The following is a 20,146-nucleotide window of genomic DNA, read 5'->3' as shown; positions in this document are numbered from 1 at the left end:
TCTGTTTCTTGGTATCTCTGGCAACCAATGTGTAGATATATCAGAAATAGTATTTGTTTGTATAAAAATATATTCCTCATGCCTTTTGATTCCTCCCCGATGGAGCAGGCATTTTACACTTGAAATGCAGATAGTGGAACAATTTGTCCATTCTAGTCAACTGCCTTAAAAACCCAGTTCCCAGGAGCTCCTGGGTGGCTCAGTCGGTTGAGCACCACCAGCTCAGGTTCTGATCTCAGGGTCCTGAGATTGAACCCCTCCCCACCTCCTAGGGTTCTTCACTCTGTTTGGGATTCTTTCTCCCTCTGCCCCCCACCCCCCCGCACTCGAGTGCAGGTGCTTACACACACTCTCTCTTTCTCTCGCAAATAAATAAATAAATAAATAAATAAAATCTTAAAAAAAAAAAGAACCCAGTTCCCACCACGTAAAACAACCTTCCAAAACCTTCCTTCTGCTCTCCTTCCTTTCCAGCCTGTACCCTTAGTACATCATTTGTAAACATTGCCACGGAGGGTTTGGGTGCTTTAATTTGTTCATCTAAAAGGATAGACAAAATTAACCATTTCCAAGTGACCAAAGCAAGTCTGCTCCCTTACTTGGAAGATTACAGAAGTATTTGTTTTCAGTACATTAGATCTGCAGCTACATTAGTTGTCTCTGTGTCTTTAGATTTTGCAAAAGGAAACTGAAATCCAGTAAGTCGTATTAGGAGCCCATTCAAAAAGTGAACAAAAAAGCAAATGAAAACAACCCAGAACGAAGTGGTGTATTTTTCACTTTGCGTTTTGTAGGCATAAGTCCCTTCTTTATAATTGGCAATTTTTTCTGAGAGGTGGTGGATTTTCACTTCAGAGGCAAACAGTATCATGACAAGACAGCCACAGGAGCCTGCAACAGAAGGAACAAACAACGTGTTGGCACAAATATTTCCTGATTGTAAGGGGCGGGGAAGAGGGTCAGCAAACCAAAGAAAGCCTTTACCATCATCCTCATTTGCATTCTTCGGCAAAAAATATATAATTTCAAATTGGTAATCATGAGCCTGATTCTCCAGCTGATGGGTGGAAGGGCCTGGGCTATGTCTCTGAGTGAAGACGACTTGGTGGGGGTAGGGAGGGTAGAATCTGGCGGATCTCACCAAGATTGGGAGATGTTCCTCTCTGCCTGTTGAGAAGGCTGGATGGCTGGGCACCTTAAGAGCACAATGGTGGAATGAGGCTACAAGGCAGCCACGACTATGATGTGGCTTTAAGAGAACAAATTTCTCTATACTTCACAGGCCATATAGGAAAAATGTCAGTCATACAGGCCCCTCGTGAAAGGGCCTAGGGCTTCCTTCAGAAGGGCTACTTGCCTTGCCCTCTCCTCCAGCTCCCACCCGGCCACAGCTGCCCACAGGAGACCCTGGGCAAAAGGAGCCATAGATAAGGTGTTGAGGCAAACAGTTATTTGTGCTCTGTGTTTCTAACAGAACGCAGGATTTTTACTTGGGTATGTGGCTGCCTTGAATAAAGGCTACATTGTTTGGTTGAGGAGGGGTGGGATCTACGTAGGGGCAGGAACGTTTCCTTGCAGTCTGCATGTATCAGAGGACTGCCCTTTCTTTTCCCCCTTCCTCCTTCCTGTAGTTGAAATGTGGATGCAATGGCTGGAGCTCCAGCAGACATTTTGGAGCAGGTGGCCTCAGAAATGCAAGCCATGTACTGTGGAAAAACAAGAAAGGAGGAGTCTGGATCCCAGATACCTGGAGCTACCAGACCAACCCTGGATTTTAAACTCTAGGTTTTTATGGGAAAGAAAAATAAATCTCTATCTTGTTTAGTCCACTATTATTATTTTCCCCTCATTTACCACTCATTGGTAGCCTAATCTCATCTTACTTAACTGGTGCAGCTGAGGTCTGGGGTGAGCTCTCTGCAGGACAGGGGCACTCCACACTGAGTGGTGCCTAGGAATTCTGATAGGCCCTCTCCCACTGAGGATGGAGAATGGGAGATCCCCAGATGGGTGGATGGCACAGCGGGCAGAAGCAGGCAGGAAGATCGGGAGCACAGTGGATAGCCAGGATGCCAGGGACTTCTTCCTCTAGTGTTGCATCCCAAGCCATTGGGGTTCCGGTTAATAGGAGACTTGCTGAGGTGGTCTTCTGACTTAGGTCAAACCGATTTGGATTCAGACCCTGATTCTTCCACTTACTCTCTGAGACTAGGCAATTTTAATCTCCAAGTCTCAATTTTCTCATCTATAAAATGTGGATAATAAAGATGATGCCTGATTAACATTTGTCATTGAGAATTGACACATATAAATGCTTACTAATTGGTAGCTCTTCCTATGAATATGAATTTAATGTATTCCTTTCATCTTGGAAGTCCTTGCCAGAATCCCTTACCCCGCCCCTCTGCACACCAAAAAAACCTGACTATATCAGATAGGCCATCCAAAAGAATGCATCACAGTGCCTTATTTCTCCAAATCCTCTCCCATTAGGTTTACAACTCCTTTAGGAGGGGTAAGTGCTTTTTGCTCTTCAATTACAGTTAATTCAACACCCTGGGAACAGCAACATAGTGGCTTAAGTTCCCATTTATTAATTCACTCATTCATTTATTCAATTTGACTTGTCATGTGCCGAGCACCGGGACAGTGGTGGAGATATAAACGTTAAAGGAAATGCATGTGGTTTCTCCTCTAACAGAGAGTATAATTGGACAGGGTACAACAATTATAAACCAGTCGCAGTGAGTGTAACAGCTAGGGGGGTACAGGTGGCTGTTACTGAGAGGGTGGGCAGCATCATGGAAGGTTCTTTGGAAGTAGCTGTAGGAAAAATCAGCCGAGCAAAGGGAGCCTGGACTGTGTGGGGAGAGTGGTCTGGACATGAAGAGCCGTAATGCAAATGGTGGCCCCATTCTTTTCCCAAAGGCCAGGTTTGGGCTGGGATAGAGGGAGAGAATGGATTGTGTGAGGGTAAGGGGTGAGGGGTGGGGTGGGCAGGGAAGGAGAAATCACACGTCTTCTATCTTAGAATTTTGCATAGGACTGACCCACCAGCTTGATCATCCTCCTAATATAACCCCCCAATAATCCAATGATCTCGTCTTCTTGAAACTTCACTTCTCGCCAGCCTTAGAGCAGTAGTTGAGAATATTCCTTTGTAAAATTTAGTCAGCCTATTTTTGTGTTCTGAACTTCAAACCAGGGCTCTCCCCTGGCAAAACCGTACTATTCCTTTCTTTTGTTAGATCCAACAAAAAGGCTGCAATGCTGTTTTCTCTTTATCTTTTATTTGAAAATTGTGGAGCAAATGCCATTGCTTTTACCAGAAGAGCCTTCTTTGTCTAGGAGATGGTGAATTTCAGACAGAAGCGAAACACTGTATTGCCTTCCTGCTTGAAAGAAAAATTCAAGCTCGGGTTCCTTTTCATGTTGTTAAATATTTTAAAGGTACTACTTTGTGAAGGAGACAGCATCATAGTGAGACTGTATTTCAAATTCTTAAAGTAAAGGTTGCTTGGACTATCTTCAGACTCACAGCCTGTCTCCACAGCTAATCATCCAAGCATGCAAGCTCCCAAAACAGAGTGCACGGTCCAGTAGTTGAGAGGATGGTCTGGGATTCTGCTCTGGATTCTGGAGTTGACCATGAGGTCACCCTTGTCATTTCAGAGACGGAGCATAGCGACCTAGCTTGAGTTTCTGCCACCCTCATGACTATGAAGAGACACCCAGGGAAACGACTCACTGTGACATTAGACTATCTTTGCCTCCCTCTGTCCACGGCTCTAAAAGACATGTGGGACCAATGATATGTGGGACCAAGGATAACTACGACTTTCAGACCAAAAGATACATACGAAGTGCATCTTCTCTTTGTGGCCTGGCTACTAGGCACATGGAGAGAGGTGTGTAAGGGATGGGGGTGATGGTACAAGTAGGGCTTGGCACTTTTCTGAAATGTCCTTTAGTCCCCAGCAAGGGGGCTCCTGCTATGGCTCCCACATTTGGAGGGTGCTGCTCTCTCTCTCCTAGAAAGACCCCTTCCCACAAGGAGAGGAATCCTTGAAGTCAATGGGATGAGCCCATTCCTGACCCACACTCTAGACCAGACTCCCGGGACCTGGGAATTCTCTCCCCAAACAGCTCTGAGCGCATTTCCAGGACTGCATGGACATCTACTCTTCCTTGGGTCAGTCCTCCCAAGGGCAGACTTTTCGGCTGGTGCTGCAGAGCCCTGAAGCCTGAGGATGGCCAAGGAACAGCTATTTCGAGGGCGTGGTCAGAGCTTGGGTACTCCGGGGAACGTCCACACGTGCATACCATTACAGTGCGGGTGGAACCAAGCGAGGGGAGGGAGGTGGAAAGACAGGGGCCTCCTGGCCTCCACCACCACATTTGGGTCCAGAATTCTAAATGTGAATCTGGCCTTCCAGGTCCTTATGGAGAGATGTTTGTCAAGGCAGAAGGATAAAACATATCTCACTGAACAGCTTATTAGCTTTTAACTTTTAAATGTTTGGACATGGGGTCGGTGGGCTGTCATTAACACCCTTGCTCAAGGCCTCACAAATGTTAGGATCAGGCCTGCATGCTTCCTTCTTCCTTTTCCCAGGGATCCAGGCATACCAGGAGTCCAAACTCAGCGGGGGCCCCCGGGACAGATGCCTCACCTGTTTGTCTGACCAACACTGCTCCTGCTCATAAGAAAGGTTAGAGTACATTAGATGTAGGAGAGCCTGCCAAGACTTGCTCCAGCTAGAACTTGGAACAAAACCAGATGCAGGACCCAGGTTTTGCTGCCTTGCATCTTACTGAAAGACCAGCCATTTTCCTTTATGTGTTTGATTGCCCTGCCATCTGGCTGGTACTGTAATATTTTCCCCCCTTTAATGACTGATTACTGAGTTAATCCCTAACTGAAAAGGATAGCTGAGTTATACGGCTGTCACACAATGAATTACCAGTCAATTAACAAACATTTGTAATGTGCTAGCCACTGCACACTCATGACCGTCCTCTGGCGGCTGTCTGGGGCTGCAGAATTGGATGCCTCTCTCCTCCAGCCCTTACAATATAGGGAACAAAGGTCACAGCCAACAAGAAAGCTGCTTCTTCATCCCTGGCTGACCCTGAAGGCGACTATGCCTTCAGGGCTGGGAACACCCTGCCAGGATCCGTGGGAGTCCGGGGGACCAGGGGTTTCAGCAAAAATGTGTCCTCAAGGGTGAAAAAATAGCTCGGATACATTCTCCTATTATCACTAAGATTGTATTTTGGGGAAATAATAAATTAGAATTTCAATTTCATTTAAAGCAATGGCCAACATTTCCAGAAAGCTAGCACGTCATCTTTAAACTCTCTTATAGATGACAAATATTAGAGGCATTCCATTTCCTCTACAGAATGATAAATTGATAATTTCCTTCTTTAAGGAGTCTTGAAAGATGATAAATGGGGGTGGGAAAGCCACGGCTTTGCAGGTGTAGGTACTAATTTTCTGTGAAATCGTGCAATCTCTGTAGAGAGCCAGCTTAGCATAGGGGAGGTCTCCAGCAATAATTTCGTCCGCAATTGAGAGCAGTTCTGGCTCCAGTATGGTATGGAGACCATTGGCTGCCATCTAGAAGAGGGGCGGAGGGACAAGCAAAGCAAGTTAATATCTAAGAGTAGATTTTGAGGTCATGAAGAGGAGCGATTTGGTCACGCGTTTCCGAAGAGTAGGTGTGGATGAAGGAACACCACCAGCTGGGCGCAGCTTTTGCTCTTCATCTTCGGGACTGCCGAGTGGTGGTCTGGGCTGAGAGAGAGGCAGAGAGCCAGGCAGAGAGGGGTAAGAGGTGAGCTGTGGGCATGGGTGGTGATGGGGTGGGCACATCAGGTGGTGCTTTGGAGGTCCTAGCAAGGACTTGGGCTTTGCCTCTAGATCAGACAGAAAGGAAGACACATGTGCTCGTTTTGAATCAGACGGGAGTCTGTTTGCCACTGTGATGGGACAAGATCGAGCATCTCCTGGCCCAGGGTCAGGGCCAGGTATGGGGCACGGGGAGTTAGACGTTCTTTTCTGGCCCCCTCAACGTGAGTAACCTGGAGCACCATCCTCTGCCCACCCTGCTGCCACCTCCGCCTCAGAACAGGAGCCCTGGTCCTTTGCCATCGTGGGCTGGCTAGTATTACTTCTCTCCTTCTGGGGCCTCCTTTCTAGAGTCCATGCCGAGAAACTCGTAGGATGTTTTCCTTGCTGACTTTTTCTACCACCAAGCCTGTCCTTCCTCAGGTCTGGTGACGCTGATGCCTGGACCTGTATCTGCTTCTTGGACTTTGGGTAGCAGCTCCTCCGTAGGGACGGAAGTGGAAACAAGACCCAGATAGCCTATGACCACCAGTTGCAGAGTAATCTATCCTAGACATGGTACAGAGGCCGGGATATTAGGAGTATTAAACCTGATGTATAATGTAAGCCTCCTTCTATTTTGGTCTTGCTCTTTATTTTCCTGTCTATGTGTTTCATGTGTGACTGTGTTTATTTATGTTCTGTGCCACAGTTGTAATGATCATAATTAATTAGGCCCGTATTAGGAACATCCCCCTCTTATTTATTTATTTTTTTAAAGATTTATTTATTTATTTGAGAGAGAGAGAGAGAGAGAGAAAGCAGGGGGAGGAGCAGAGGGAGAGGGAGAGAGAATCTTAAGCAGACTCTGGCTGAGCACAGAGCCCGATGCAGGGCTCCATCCCAGGATGCTGAGATCATGACCTGAGCCGAAATCAAGAGTCAGATGCTTAAATGACTGCACCACCCAGGCTCCCCAGGAACATCCCCCTTTTAAAAGAAGTCAGTCATTGTGTTTGTTTGCCTTGCTAGGTATAACTCATAACACGATCCTCTGTTTAGGAGAAGACACAATAAATACAATTTGTGATAAGTCTGTATTTTGGAGGTTTTCATCACCTCTAAGAGGCCCGAGTCAATACGTTTCATATCATTTTCAGAGAGTATTCACTGAACTATCTAGGATGTTCTGTGATTGATCCACGGCAAGTCTTCTACCTAGCCTTCTCTCTTTTCCTTGCAAATCTGGGACTCCACCATCAACTGGGAAACTTCTAGAATGGAATATAGAAAGGCAGACTCATATATCCATGCGCCATTGTGAAACTATAGATCCAGTTGCTTCTATGCTCAGCTGCTTCTTCTCTGGGGCCCTCTCTTTCTTTACTTTCTTAGTTTGTATACATCTCTCTCTCTCCTGCTGTATTATAAACCTTGAGGGAAGTGTTTTCCACCCTGTTTGCCCCATTCTGCCTTCCCCTCCCATTTCCTCTCTCATTTATGCTTTCGAAATGCTCACCATTCAGCCATACTCTTGAAACATCCCCGTCTTAGAGCCTCAGGAACAACATGGCCTCTTGGTTTTCCTTCCTCCTCTCTGGACACACCTAGTCAGTGTCTTTGCTGGGCCCTCCTTCCTCCTCAACCCAAAAATGAACTGACGGTGTTTTTCAGGGATTGGTCCCAAGCCAATTTTTCTCTATCCACAGTCTCTCTCTAGATGATCTCATCCATTTCTATTGCTTTAAATAATATCTGTATCCTGACAACTCCTAAATTTATGTCTTTTGTCTAGACCTCTTCTCTGAGCTCCAGACTCATATATCCCACTGGCTACTTGCTATCTCTACTCAGATACCTCCTAGGGTCTTAAACTTGACATAGCATGAAAAGAACATTGATTTCTAGTGCTAAGCTCCTCCTTCTAGCTCTTTCTTGCCCAAAACTCTAAGTCTGTTCTTCCCCTTGGTTATTGCCACCACTGTCTACTTGCTTAAGCCACCTGCAAAAGGTTTTGGATTTACTCTCAAAATATTTTTAGAATCCATTCATCTCTCTCCATGTCCAAGGCAATAGCCTAGTCTTTTCCCCAGACATTTCTTTAAAGGTAAATCAGCTCTCCGACATCTTCTTAAAAATCTTTCGCAAGCTTCTCAATGCAATTAGAATCAATTCTAAAAGATTTACCGTGGGGTATGACATTAACTGGCATCAACAGGTCTTGCTAATGATTTTTTTTTTTTTTTTTTTTTTTTTTTTGCCATTTCTCCCTCATTACCTGCTCCAAGGCACAGGGGCCTTCTTTCCGTTCCTACGGTGGGCCGACCTCTTTCCCTAGAATGTTCACATGTGCTTTCTCCTCTCCTTGGAAAGTCTCTGGGGGTCCTCAACTCCTTTGTTTCTTTGGAACTACTTACTGACCACCGCATCAAAGCCCCATCCCCCCTTTCCCTTCATTCTCTATTCTAACAGCACGTTTATCACCTTATTGAAATGATTGTCATCTTTCATTATTATGTATGCCTTTGTTTGACTCTCCCACCAGACTGTAGATTCCATGAAGGCAGGACTGTGCGCCTGACTGGTTGTGGTATCTAGCACCAGTGCCTATTGTAATGGCGGGCACACAGTGGCCTCTCAGTCAGGGTTTGTTGAATAAGGGAAATATATTCACCTCAGTCAACAGCTCTCAGCACTGGTCACACATTAGAATTACCGAGAGAGCTTAAAAAAACACCCGTACCCAGACTCCACCCTGAGAGACTCCAATTTAATTAGTGTAGCATGGGGCCTGGTGTATTTTTAGAAAGTTTTTTAGAAAGTTCTTCAAGGGATCCTAGTGTGTAGTCCAGAAAGAGAATCACTGCCCAAAATGAACTAAGGGGGACCATTAAGGTATTACCAAAATCCTAACTTGGGGAAAAATTCCTCAAATCTAGTTTATAATTGGCAAGATGAGAAAGAGCAAATGGACTGAGTTGCGTGGGTCTTGTGAACATTGACATTGGACAAGAAATGCAGCACAAAGAAGGCTGAGGAATGTGATGGACCAAACTGGAAGCCGTGAGAAGTGGCAGCAACATCTGGTCCAGGAGGGCAACATGTTATCAGGCCATAGCATGAGCCCACTGTGGCGATGAAACCTTTAGTGGCCTCATCCGCAGGTCTATTACCTTTCCTTCTTTGCCTCCAGGGTCTGGCATGCACATTGGAACACAGAAGGGGATGCTCAGAGCACTGTGACTCCGGCCGTGTGGAAGGAAGACCTCTTCCCTTTCCTTCTCCCCCATCTTCATGCCTCCGGATGCCAAGCCTTGGGCCCCCATCCAGCAAGGGGTTGGACAGTAGACCTGAATGATAGCTGCACAAGGAAAGGGGGAATCTTGGGGAACCCAAGGGTGAGTGAGAGAAGAAGAGAAAGGAGGTCTAAGGAGGAAGGAGTTTTCCCTGCGGACTGTGAGGAAGGCCACCTGGGCAGAGAAACAGGGGAGGAGTCTCAGTGAAAGAGAGCTGCTCCCCCATGGGCCAGTAAGGGGGTCTCCAGTGGAGTGTGATTCACGCGGGAACAAAAGGACTTCCTAATACAGGCCCTCCCTTCTTTGTGTGTGGATCTACTGGCTCAGAGTTACGGTGCTTGTGATAAGGCTGTAAATCCTCATCCGTCCACAATTAGGGTGTAGAGCTGGGATCTCCGTGAATTTTACAACTTCAGATAAACATTTCCAAAATGCCAGGGCCTTCTGGTTACTGTATGTCGACTGAACCAGAAGGAGGTAGTCTGTGATTCAGGAGTGATCTGCTTACCCCCAAAGTTCACCAACCATCAGTCCAGTTGACCCTTAAACATGTTTTGTTCTCGTGCACAGTTTTTTAAAAGTTACTGAAATTTTTGGTCTTTAAAAAATAAGGATTTGGGGCTTAAAAAAGCAGATAAGCTACAAATACTATGCCTTTTTCTTCTGCAAGATGGATCTGGAGCTGGCTTCTTTTCCGACCCTTCTCTTCCTTCCTCATCCACAAACCTTTATTGAGGACCTGCTTTTGCAAGAAGTTCAAAGATAAATAAGATATAATGTAAGCACAGGGTCTGTGTGTTCCTGCATATATTTCTGTGCTCAGGTTTTCTTTGCATTAGACCTGGCCAAGGGCTGAGATAAGATCTGGGACTTGGATTAAACTCTGCATTCTCTGAGTCATCTTGCTTTTCAAATACCGGTATTTCGGTCGTCCGTTAGAACTGTCAAATAATTTGTCTTCCAAATGGGCTGCTCTTCTGAATTTCATTCAGAAGCTGGAGCGCGAGATGGTTGTACCAGTTAATAAGCTCTTGTATCCCGGCTTCGAACCAGTGCTTTTTTCCTCTGCTTTGTGATGTTGGGTCAACACTACCCCGACTCTAGTTCTGCCTTGTCGGCTGCTTCCTGTTCTGTTGTCAATACACAGCCCTGGGGGCGGCGGCGGTGGGGGAAGGACCAGAGGGATACAGCGCTGGGGGGCTTCCCAAGCCCTTCCTTCCCCTCCTCCCAGCTGCCGCTGATGTCACGACACAATGTCATCTCCTCAAAGGTCTGACACCCAGCGCCCTGGCCTCTCTCAAGCGTGTCGGTGCTAGTGCCTCCAGCCCTGGGAATGGTAGCTGCTTTCTGAGATTATCATCTCTGAGTCAGCCTAGGGTCTCCATTTCGCGTTGCCAGTCCTTAACACCTGTTTCATCAGTTCCTGACAGCCCCGGTCCTCGAACCTGAGCTTGCACTGGAATCACCTAAAAGGCTTGTTGAACACATGGCTGCCCCCCGCCTCCCTTACCCGAGTTTCTGAGGCAGTATCGGGTCTGGGGTGGGGCCGGAGAATTTGCTTTTCTGTCAAGTTCCCCGGTGAGGCAAATGCTGCTGGTCTGGGGGACCCCACTTTAAGAACCACTGCTGGACCTTATATTCCCCTGGTCAAAATAGTGTGTATTCTGTTTTCTGGCTGGCCTCTGATTGCTTTAATGGCCTTCACTAAAATAGTATGCCGCCCAGGTCTACCGGTTTGGCTTGGTATGTTGCGGGGGCGGGGAGGTAATGCCAATACCCACTTCTCACCTGGACCTACCCAGGACATTGAATCACTGTCTCAGTACGTCTGTCCGCACCCTGTACCTGTGTGCTAACCCCTCTGCCCTAATCTTGAAGCCCTCAGCCTTCCTTCCCAGCTTTCATTCCACCCCTCTCTGGGTCTGGTCCTGCCGCCTCCATGGGCCCGCTCTGCTCATCCCATCCCACTGGAATTCTGATTTCTCTAAACTGTACTGAGTGCCCAAGCGAACATCTCCTTCCGGGTTTGCCTTCTCAAGTCTGCAAACACGTCTTGAATTGCTCACTGCATGCAGAGCCTCATGCCGGATGCTCATGCTGGAGATACAAAGATGAGAAAGACTTAGACTCTGCCCTCCCAGGGTCACCATTTCTGCACGATTGGAAACTGTGTTATCTGCTTGTGAGAGACAGAACTCCCACTAGACAGAGAACTGCTTTGGTGAAGTGAATTATTTGATTGGCAAGATGTGGATGAGGTAAGACTTGAAGAAGTGTGCTCAAGGCTGAATGGGTGAAGGCTGTATCTCGCTGCGAGCTGAGGAAGCCCCTGTTGACCCAAGGCTCTGTTTTCTAGAGAGGGAGCTTAGCAAACTTATGGCTGGCATTGATTTGTGCTAGGGGAAGGGAGCAGTGGCCAGACACACAAGGGCCTGGGGCCCAGGGGCAGCCAAAGGGCAATGTCAGCGGGGAAGGAAACAGACTAATAAGGATTTTCAATCTACTGTTTGCTGGTATGAGTTGTAATCTCTCTCGTCTCCCCATGGAATCCTTAAGAGCACTGTGGAAGTTTCCTGGGAATATGACAAAGTACTAAGTCGTTTTATAAGTTTGAAGTGGGGTGAAATCAGAGACCTCCAATACAAGAATGGCTACATGCAAGTTACATGTACAGTTTTGATTTTCTCATGTTTCTTTTCTCCTGGTAAAAATATCCTAAGCACCCTGTGGCACTATCTGGGGTTTCTATTCTTTCCCATCAGCCTTAGTTATTGAGTAGGACATGTTACTGATGAACCCATTTCTGAGTTTAGAGTTTATTTTTTTCTCAGATACACCTATCATTAGGCTACACAAAGTACCTATAGGCCTGAATATGACAACTCATGTGGGCAGAACACTGGCTGTTTATGGAGCCAGTGGATAATTTTCTTTTTTGGATAATTTTTATTTATTTTCCTGATTGTGAATAAATACATGCATATTATTGAACATTTGGAAATATTAAAAAGTATAAGAAAAAGTGAAAATCACCCATAAGTTCACTGCTCAGAAGTAACTACTACAAACAGAACAGATGAGCTCTCTCTCTCTCTATGTGTGTGTGTGTGTGTGTGTGTCTATATGGAGGCTAGAAAGAGTATATGTACAATATAAATATTTATATATGTTGTCTGTATTTATATATAATCAAATTTGGTTCATAAAATCTTATGATTATAAATCTTATATTTATAAAATCTTATACACAGTTTTATTCACTTAACTTTTTGATACAAGCATGCATCCTTTTGATTACATCTTCAAAGATATAATTTAATGCCAGCATTTATCCATATAGACTATCACAATGTGTATCTCGAATTCCTTATTGTTGGATAATTCTGTTTTTCTCCCCTTCGGCGATCATATATAATGCTACAATGGACATCCATGTCTATGTACTGTCACTTTATATTCAGGTAGACCTGTCTTTTGACACCTTGGAAAGCACATTTGTCTTTGTGTCAGAGTAGAAGTACTTTGAAGTAGAAGTAGAATTTTGTGCTCACCTGAAATGAAGCTCAGAAGATACAACCCTAGTGGACCATGCAGGGTTTCAAAGGGCTTGCCAAAAGCATTGTACATGAAGAAGGCTGTTCCCACCATGGTTAGAATGACCAGGATTGTGGAGAAGAGGATGACGTTGACGTGGATGCTCACAGGGATCACTTGGAGCAAATCTGGGAAAACTAAAGATAAAACAAAGATTAGAAGAAATTTCATTAGTGGTAGTCTGCGAGTGTAATTTCAAAAATTAAATCCTTTTTAACTTCAAAAATCACTAAAATCCTTCAGGTGAATACATTCTCACTTATTAATTTACGAGGGATTTAGAAAAAGGTTTAAACATAGGATTATTCTATAGAACTCACCAGTAAAGACCAACAAAGAGGAGATTGGAGGGAATTTTTTCTGCCCTTGGTCGTATGTAATTACTTAAATAAACAAGTACTGGCTTCATAACCAAAAACTGTACATGTTGATGACCAAACTTTTAATGACATTTCTCAGTAGTCTTTTTTTTTTTTTTTTAATCTGTCTTGAAATGACATTTTCAGTTTGGGGATATCTGGGGGAGTTCAAACATCAGGAAGTATTTCTGTTTCCTTTGCTCCAAAAAAGAAAAAATTGTTTCTAATCCACACCAAGATTTAAAAAATGGGGTATTTTCAGTCAGTTTCAATATTTTGATGTCGCACAAGCTGTGGGAAAATAATTTCTGGTGACACGAGAAATATTTTCCACTTAGAAAACATGCCAAATCTATTTCTAGATTTTGTGTTCAGGGCAAGTTTTTCTTGTTTGCATAGGAAATGAAATCCTTTATAAATGTAGGGTCTCTCTTATCTGGTGAGGCATCAGCAGGCTTAGCATCAGCAAACCTGGCAAGACCAATCGGGGAAGTTTAATTCAGGCCATTTTAGTTTCCCGAACATTTATCAAGTGCCCTTTAACTTATTTACTGAGCACCTGGTGTGTGCCAGGCATTGTTCTAGGTGCTGGATACAAGATGGACAAGGTCCCTGTTGTCTCGTGGAGATTATAACCTAAGGGGAGTAAGCAGACAACAAGTAAACCAGTAAATTTCATAGCTTATCTCCAAAGATGGCCGCCGTCAATTTCTTTCCTCCTTCTACACACATGGCACTTCCCTTTTAGAGGAATTTATTCCTCAGTCCCCTTGAAGCTGGGCTAGTTTGTGACTGCTTTGGCCACCTGAATATGGCAGCAGAACTACAGCGTGCCAATCCCAGACTAGCCTCTAAGAAGATCAGCCATTCCTACGTCTTTTCTCTTTGAGGCTTGAGCAGTCATTGGGGAAGTCCAAGTTACTCTGCTGGAGAAAAAGGCGACCCAGAGGAGCACCAGGCACCGGAGGGAAGAGTCTTGGACGTACAGCCCAGAAAAGCCTCTGGGTGACTCCAACCCCAGCTGCTGTTTAACTGCAACCCAAACAAGACCTAGGCAGTTGAACTAATAAATTTTTGTTTTAAGCCCCTGACCTTTGGGGGGCTATTATGAGATGGTAGCAAAAAGCACTTTCACAGAGTGCGCTGCTATGGAGAAACGAAACAGGGCAATGGAATTTTGAGTGATTGAGTGAATGGATATGGGTGGTCAGCTGTTACACCTGAGCTGGTACCTGAATGCCGGGAAGGAAGTGGCTGTACAAATACCTGGGGAAGAGCATTCCTGGGAAAAGGAACACAGCTGGGGCAGCAGTGAGCCCGTGAACCTGGTGAGTGAGAGGAGGTGAAGTGGGATTGCGAGACTGGGATCAGACTGTTGCACCCGCTGGGTCCTGGTCAACTGACCATGGTAAGGAGTTGGCTTTTAATTCTAAATTCACTGGGAAGCCAATGGGGAGTTCTAAGTAAGAGAGGGACACAGTCTTCTTCATGATGTGAAAAGGTCACTCTGGCTGCTGATTAGCGGGAATGAGGGGGTGAGGGGAGGGAGGAGGGCAGGTGTGGAAGCAGGGAGACCCAGAGGCAGGGAGGATTCACAGTGGCAAGAGACGGGGGCCCGACCTAAGGTGCAGCAGTAGAGGTGGTGAGCGGTTATCAGATTTGGAATCTATCTTGGAGATGGAAGATAGGACTTGTTGAAAGAAAGGAATCAAGGATAAGCAACCGAATAAATGGTAATGCTATTAACTGACATAGACAAGTAGAAGGTGTGGGTCTGGACATGGGAGCGGGAAGTGAGGCAGGAGTTCTGTTTTAGACATTTGAAGGTTGAGTTGCACCTAAGAAATGCGAGTAGAGGTGCCAAATAGGATTTATGTGTTCGGAGGTCCAGGGAGAAGGTGGAGGTTTTTAGGGAGGTGAAACTAGGGTGAGGCCAGCAAGGCGCCTAGGGCATGCAACTTAAAGGGACAATCACTCTCTGGGATCAACCCCCTCTTGCACGAGCTCAAGCATGAATGTCTTCTTAAATTTTATGACCTAAGGGCCTCCATGGCCTCATCTTGGTATGTGAAGCCAGAGGAATGGCTATCACCTGTGGAGAAACTGTAGCTAGAGGAGAGAAGAGCCATGGGGACTGACCTGCACAGGAGAGAAGAGAAACCAGTCAAGGAGCTTGTGAGTTAGGAACAAATCCATGGGTGGGAGAGCAAAGAAGCCAAAGGAAGAAAATGTTCCGAACAATGATGTGAATCTATAAGAACAGGTATGAAATAATCATCAAAATATGTGAGGTGAAAAAAAAAAACAAACCCCAAACTAATAGAAATGTGCATTTGGAAAAAGCCAGAGGGGAATATATATAATAACACATAACTAAGCACTTAACCTGATTTCATTCTCTCAACAACCCACCTACGACAGGAAAAACTGGGGCTCGGGGGGTGAGGTAACATACCCCAGATTTGTACTTAGTTAAGTGATGGAGATTTGAACTCCTGTCCTCGCTCTTAACCAGCATGCCAGAGCAGTTTCAGGGACAGGCATGCTTATCCCGGGAGATACCGTTTCTAGAGGCTACACACAAAATTTGTAGCATTGCTTCTGGAGAAGGAGACTGAGAGATATTTCATTATGTACCTTTTGGATTTTTTTTTATACCACCTTGGAAGCATTCTCTATTCAATGAATACATAAATACCTAAAAAAATAATAAATGGATAAATGAAGACCAAAAACTCCTGTGACTCGTGTAGATTAGAGGTTTCAGAGATTTATTACTAGATGAAATGTACGGATACTGTTTGTGATTTGAACAAATGCTCTATAAAAGTCATTTCTGAGATAACCAGAGAAAACTGAACACGGACTGGGTATTATATGATATTACATGACTATTACTGATTTCGTTGGTTATATTAATGGTGTTATGGTTATACTTTTATTTTTTTATTTCTTTTTTGTGGTTGTACTTTTAAAAGTCCTCATCAGTTAGAAATGATGTGGATGGGTGGGCTGAAAGATAAAATAAGGAAATTCCTCAGCTGCTTGGAGGAATGGCAGGATGGCAATGTGGACATTCAAGTTGTGGGTGCTAAGCCTCTGTGCCCCCCGCCCTGTGTTCTGTGTTCTGGGGGCACAGAGTGAAGCAGCTAGTTTTATTCCTCGATGCCCTGGCCTCCTGAGCTTCCAGCTGCTGAGACTGTACCATCAATCCAACCTGCTGTTTTTAGCTCTATCAGCTGTTGATTTGTTTTTTACTAGCAGTTATCCAAAAACCCACTTCCATCTTATCCAAAAACCCACTTCCATCTATCTCCCCACCTGTTAAAAGAAGTGGTAACCTCAGCGTCTCTGATAGGGTAGCTAGGTGAAGCCTGTCTGAAAATCGAAGCAGAAAGAAAAGTTGCACTGATTTGCCTCCTAGAAAGAAAAGCTAGGAGCTAAAATAAATTGTCACATGGAGCATTCTAAATCTTACGAAGTCTCTGACAATTTCCACTCTGTTGAGAAAGTGACCCAGCAGGGCACTAATCCCTGAGAGTTATAGTTACTTACATTTTCTCTGGTTTCTGTTTTTGATGAAAATTCCCTGAGTCTGTCATGACGACCGGCCAGAACTCTGGGAACAGCCCTCCATTTTCTGACCAACATTCACGTGACTTTTGCTTGGCTGAAGCTGAGAGCAGACCATTCAAATAAATATGGGGAGGTGTTACTTTAACCGTATCGGATGTGGCGTAGGGAGGAGGTAGGTTGGTTTGGTCTTTCCATTCTTTTAGGTTTGGGATTATAACACAGAGAAGGGATTTGAACATTTTGAGCTGCGGCGGGCCTGTCATTAAATCCAGCAAGTCACTTCTGGCCTCCAGAAATTACTTAATTAGCTGTTGACAAGTGAAAGGGAGTTATTTATTAAAGCAGGCAGCTGATGCCACGTTCGTGGGACAGGATTTGGTCTGGGCTTTGAGAATGACTCCTGTCTTTCATTCTCTTCTCATGGATTTCCTCCACTCTGCGTGAGTCAATGGGCCTCGCTCTGCGCATCTTCAGACTACCCCAGCCCTTGAGTGCCCTTTTCTCTGCTCTTTCATCACCAAACTTCCTCAAAGAGCAATACATGAGTATATATAATAGGACTAAAAATAACAGCCAAAAATGCTCTAGCATTTGCTATGTTCCAGGTCTTTACCTATATTGCATAAATGAGAGACTTACATTTTAATCTTTACAACATAAATGGAAACATAAATGAGAGATTTAAATCTTTTCATTCTTACGACAATATAAAGAAGGGACTATTTTATCCTCAATGTATAGATTTAAAAAAAATCCTCAAGGTATAGATTTAAGAGAAAAAACAAAAAACAAAAAACCTGGAAGCACAGAGAAGTCAAATTGCCTAGTCACACAGGGGTATTGCTGTCTTTGCTTTTTACTCCCTCCCCCCCCCATTTTTAAGATTAAAGTAAAATTAACATCGTAAAAAATGCTCCCTTTTTATTTTCTATGAATTTTGACAGTCATGTAACTACCACCTCAATCAATATGTAGGACAATTTCATCGTTCCAAAAACTCCTGGGTTCCCCTTTGCTGTCCACCTGCCCCCTGTCCCCACCCCCCAGCTCCTGCATGGGTAACATTGTAAGAAACTGCAAACTGTTTTCCAGAGTGTCTGTGCCATTTCACCTTCCCACCGGCAGCGTGGAGTCCCAGTACTTCCGCCTTCTTGCACTTGGCAGCTTTTTAAAATTGTAGCCATTCAAATAGGTGTGTAGTTTACCTCATTGTACGATGTTTTACTTGGCATTTTCCAAATGACTAATGATATTGAGCATCATTTTGTGGGTTTATTTGCTTTCTACATATCTTTTTTGGTGAAGTGTGTTAATAATATCTTTGTGCATTTTTTATTGGATTGTTTCTTATTGAGTTCTGAGACTTCTTCATGCATGCTGGATATGAGCCCTTTATCAGATAAGTAATTCACAAATATTTTCTCCAAGTATGTTGCTTGTCTATTCATTCTCTTATCAGTGCCTTTTGAAGAGTAGTTCTTATTTTTATGAATTCTAGTTTATCGGTTGTTTGTCTTTTATGTATCATGTTGTGGATGTCAAATCTAAGAAGTCTTTGCCTCATGCAAGGTCACAGATATTTTCACCTATGTTTTTCTAGGCATTTTTTAGTTTTAGGTTCACATTTAAGTCCGTGATCCGTTTTGATTTATTTTTTTTATATGGCCAAGGTTAATTTTTGTTTTTGCATATGGATATCCAATTGTTTCTGTGCTTAAAAAAACTGAACGTAGACTTAACATATGACCCAGCAACTCCATTTCTAGATATTTACCTAAGAGAGTTAAAAACATATGTCCACAAAAATCTGTATGCAAATGTTTACAGTGGCTTTATTCATATTTGCCAAAAATTGGAGACATCTTAAATATCCATCAATGGTGAATGGATAAACAAGCCTGGGCCCATCTATAAGATAACATACTTCTCAGTAATAAAAAGGAACAGACCATTGATGCATACGATAATGTGGATGGAGCTGAAGTGCATTATGCTAACTGAAATGAACTACATTCAAAAGGTTGTATGTTGTAGGATTCCATCCATATGGCATCTGGAAAATAATGACAGAAAACAGGTAAGTTTTTGCTCCAGGTTGGCAGGGAGGGAGGAGATAGACCACCAAAGGGGCACAGGGGAAATTTTGAGGGTGATGGAAGTATTCTGTATCTTGATTGTGGTGGTATTTCCATGCCTTTATGTATTTGTCAAAATTTTATAGACCTGTACACTTAAAAATGGTGAGTTTTACTGTATGTAATTATACCGCAATAAACCTGACTAAAACCAAAAAAAGGAGCGGGAAGATAAGGTCTGGACTGAGGAGGCTCTTCCAGACGTGAACAAGACCCTCAGCCAAAGTGACCATTTGGCATGGAGGAGGACGAGCTCCGTAAGAGAGAAGAAAGGAGCAGAGGGCCAAGAGCCAAGCGCCAGGCTCTAGTCCACCGTGTGCCCTGGAGCAGGTCAAAGGGTCCCTGTTTCTCTCTGTCAAATGAAGGTGTTCCTTGGGGCAGGGGAAGGGACCAGGCTTCTGAAATCAGAGGAGATTCACACTTCAGCTCCTTTTCTAAGTCTGCGAACTCCCTAAACCTTGACTTCCTTATCTGAAAAGGAAATTCTACCTTTCTCTCAAATGTGTGAGGACTCCGTGACCTCAGCGTATGGAGTACTTAGCAGAGGGTAGGTGCTCAGAAGTCTCTACCGTGTGCCCCTTCCAAGGGCCAGTTCCACCACTGCCCATGGCCGCCCCTTCTCACCTCCTCAGAGACACTGCTGAGGCATTCTCTCTCGGCCAGTTCCACTTCCCCCTCTCTTTGGATCAGTCCCGTCAGCGCACAAGTAATACGCTGTCATTTTCTCATCTTAAAAAAACATAATTATATATATATATCAGGGCGCCTGGGTGGCTCAGTCGGTTAAGTGTCCGACTCTTGATTTTGGCTCAGGTCATGATCTCAGGGTGGTGAGATTGAGCCCTGCATCCAGCTCCCTGCTTGTCCCAGCACGGAGTCTGCTTGTCCCTCTCCCTCTGCTCCTCCCCCAGCCCATGTGCGCTCTCTCGCGCTCTCTCTAAACACAAATAAATAAAATCTTAAAAAAAAAAAAAAATCTCACTTAAGCCCTCTAGCTATTATTCCTTTTTTTCTATTTCCCTTAGAGCAAAACCCCTCCGGGAGTTGGCTGTATTCTCGGAGTCTCCTCCCTCCCTCCACTTTCTCTCTTGAACGCACTTGCCCTGATAACTACATTTCCCAAGGCACCGAAGAGCTTCCAGCTGCCAAACCCGACAGTCAATCTTTGTCCCCATCTTCCCTGGGCTACATTTGGCACAATGGCTCACTGCCTCCTCCTGGCAAACGCTTCCTTCCCCCGGCTCCCCGACACGACACTCTCCGGCTTCTGCTACCTCACTGGCTACGATCTTGATCTGCTTTGTTGATTCATCCTCCTCTCTGAGTTCTCTAGGGATGACTCCTTTCTTGGAC

General features: G+C 44.6%; 1 protein-coding gene across 2 annotated transcripts in view; it reads right to left on the bottom strand.

Annotated features, from left to right (window-relative positions):
* Positions 1-625: 625 nt before the first annotated feature.
* The window catches only part of CLRN1 (clarin 1), a 34,871-nt gene continuing 15,350 nt past the window's right edge, over positions 626-20,146 (bottom strand). The window contains exons 2-5 of one of the 2 annotated variants that reach the window (XM_028103039.1): positions 12,681-12,860; positions 5,970-5,985; positions 4,215-4,237; positions 626-891 (exon numbers count right to left, since the gene is read on the bottom strand). In XM_028103039.1, the coding sequence (XP_027958840.1) occupies positions 626-891; positions 4,215-4,237; positions 5,970-5,985; positions 12,681-12,860 (485 nt within the window). The remainder of the gene's footprint in view (positions 892-4,214; positions 4,238-5,969; positions 5,986-12,680; positions 12,861-20,146) is intronic. The other variant, XM_028103040.1, reaches the window with a different exon arrangement.

This window comes from Eumetopias jubatus, unplaced genomic scaffold, assembly GCF_037043125.1.
Source record: "Eumetopias jubatus isolate StellerSeaLion01/CBP00866 unplaced genomic scaffold, mEumJub1_p1.0 scaffold_1, whole genome shotgun sequence".
Classification (NCBI taxonomy): domain Eukaryota; kingdom Metazoa; phylum Chordata; class Mammalia; order Carnivora; family Otariidae; genus Eumetopias; species Eumetopias jubatus.
Note: the sequence above shows the minus strand (reverse complement) of the source record. Positions and strands in the feature narration are given on the sequence as shown.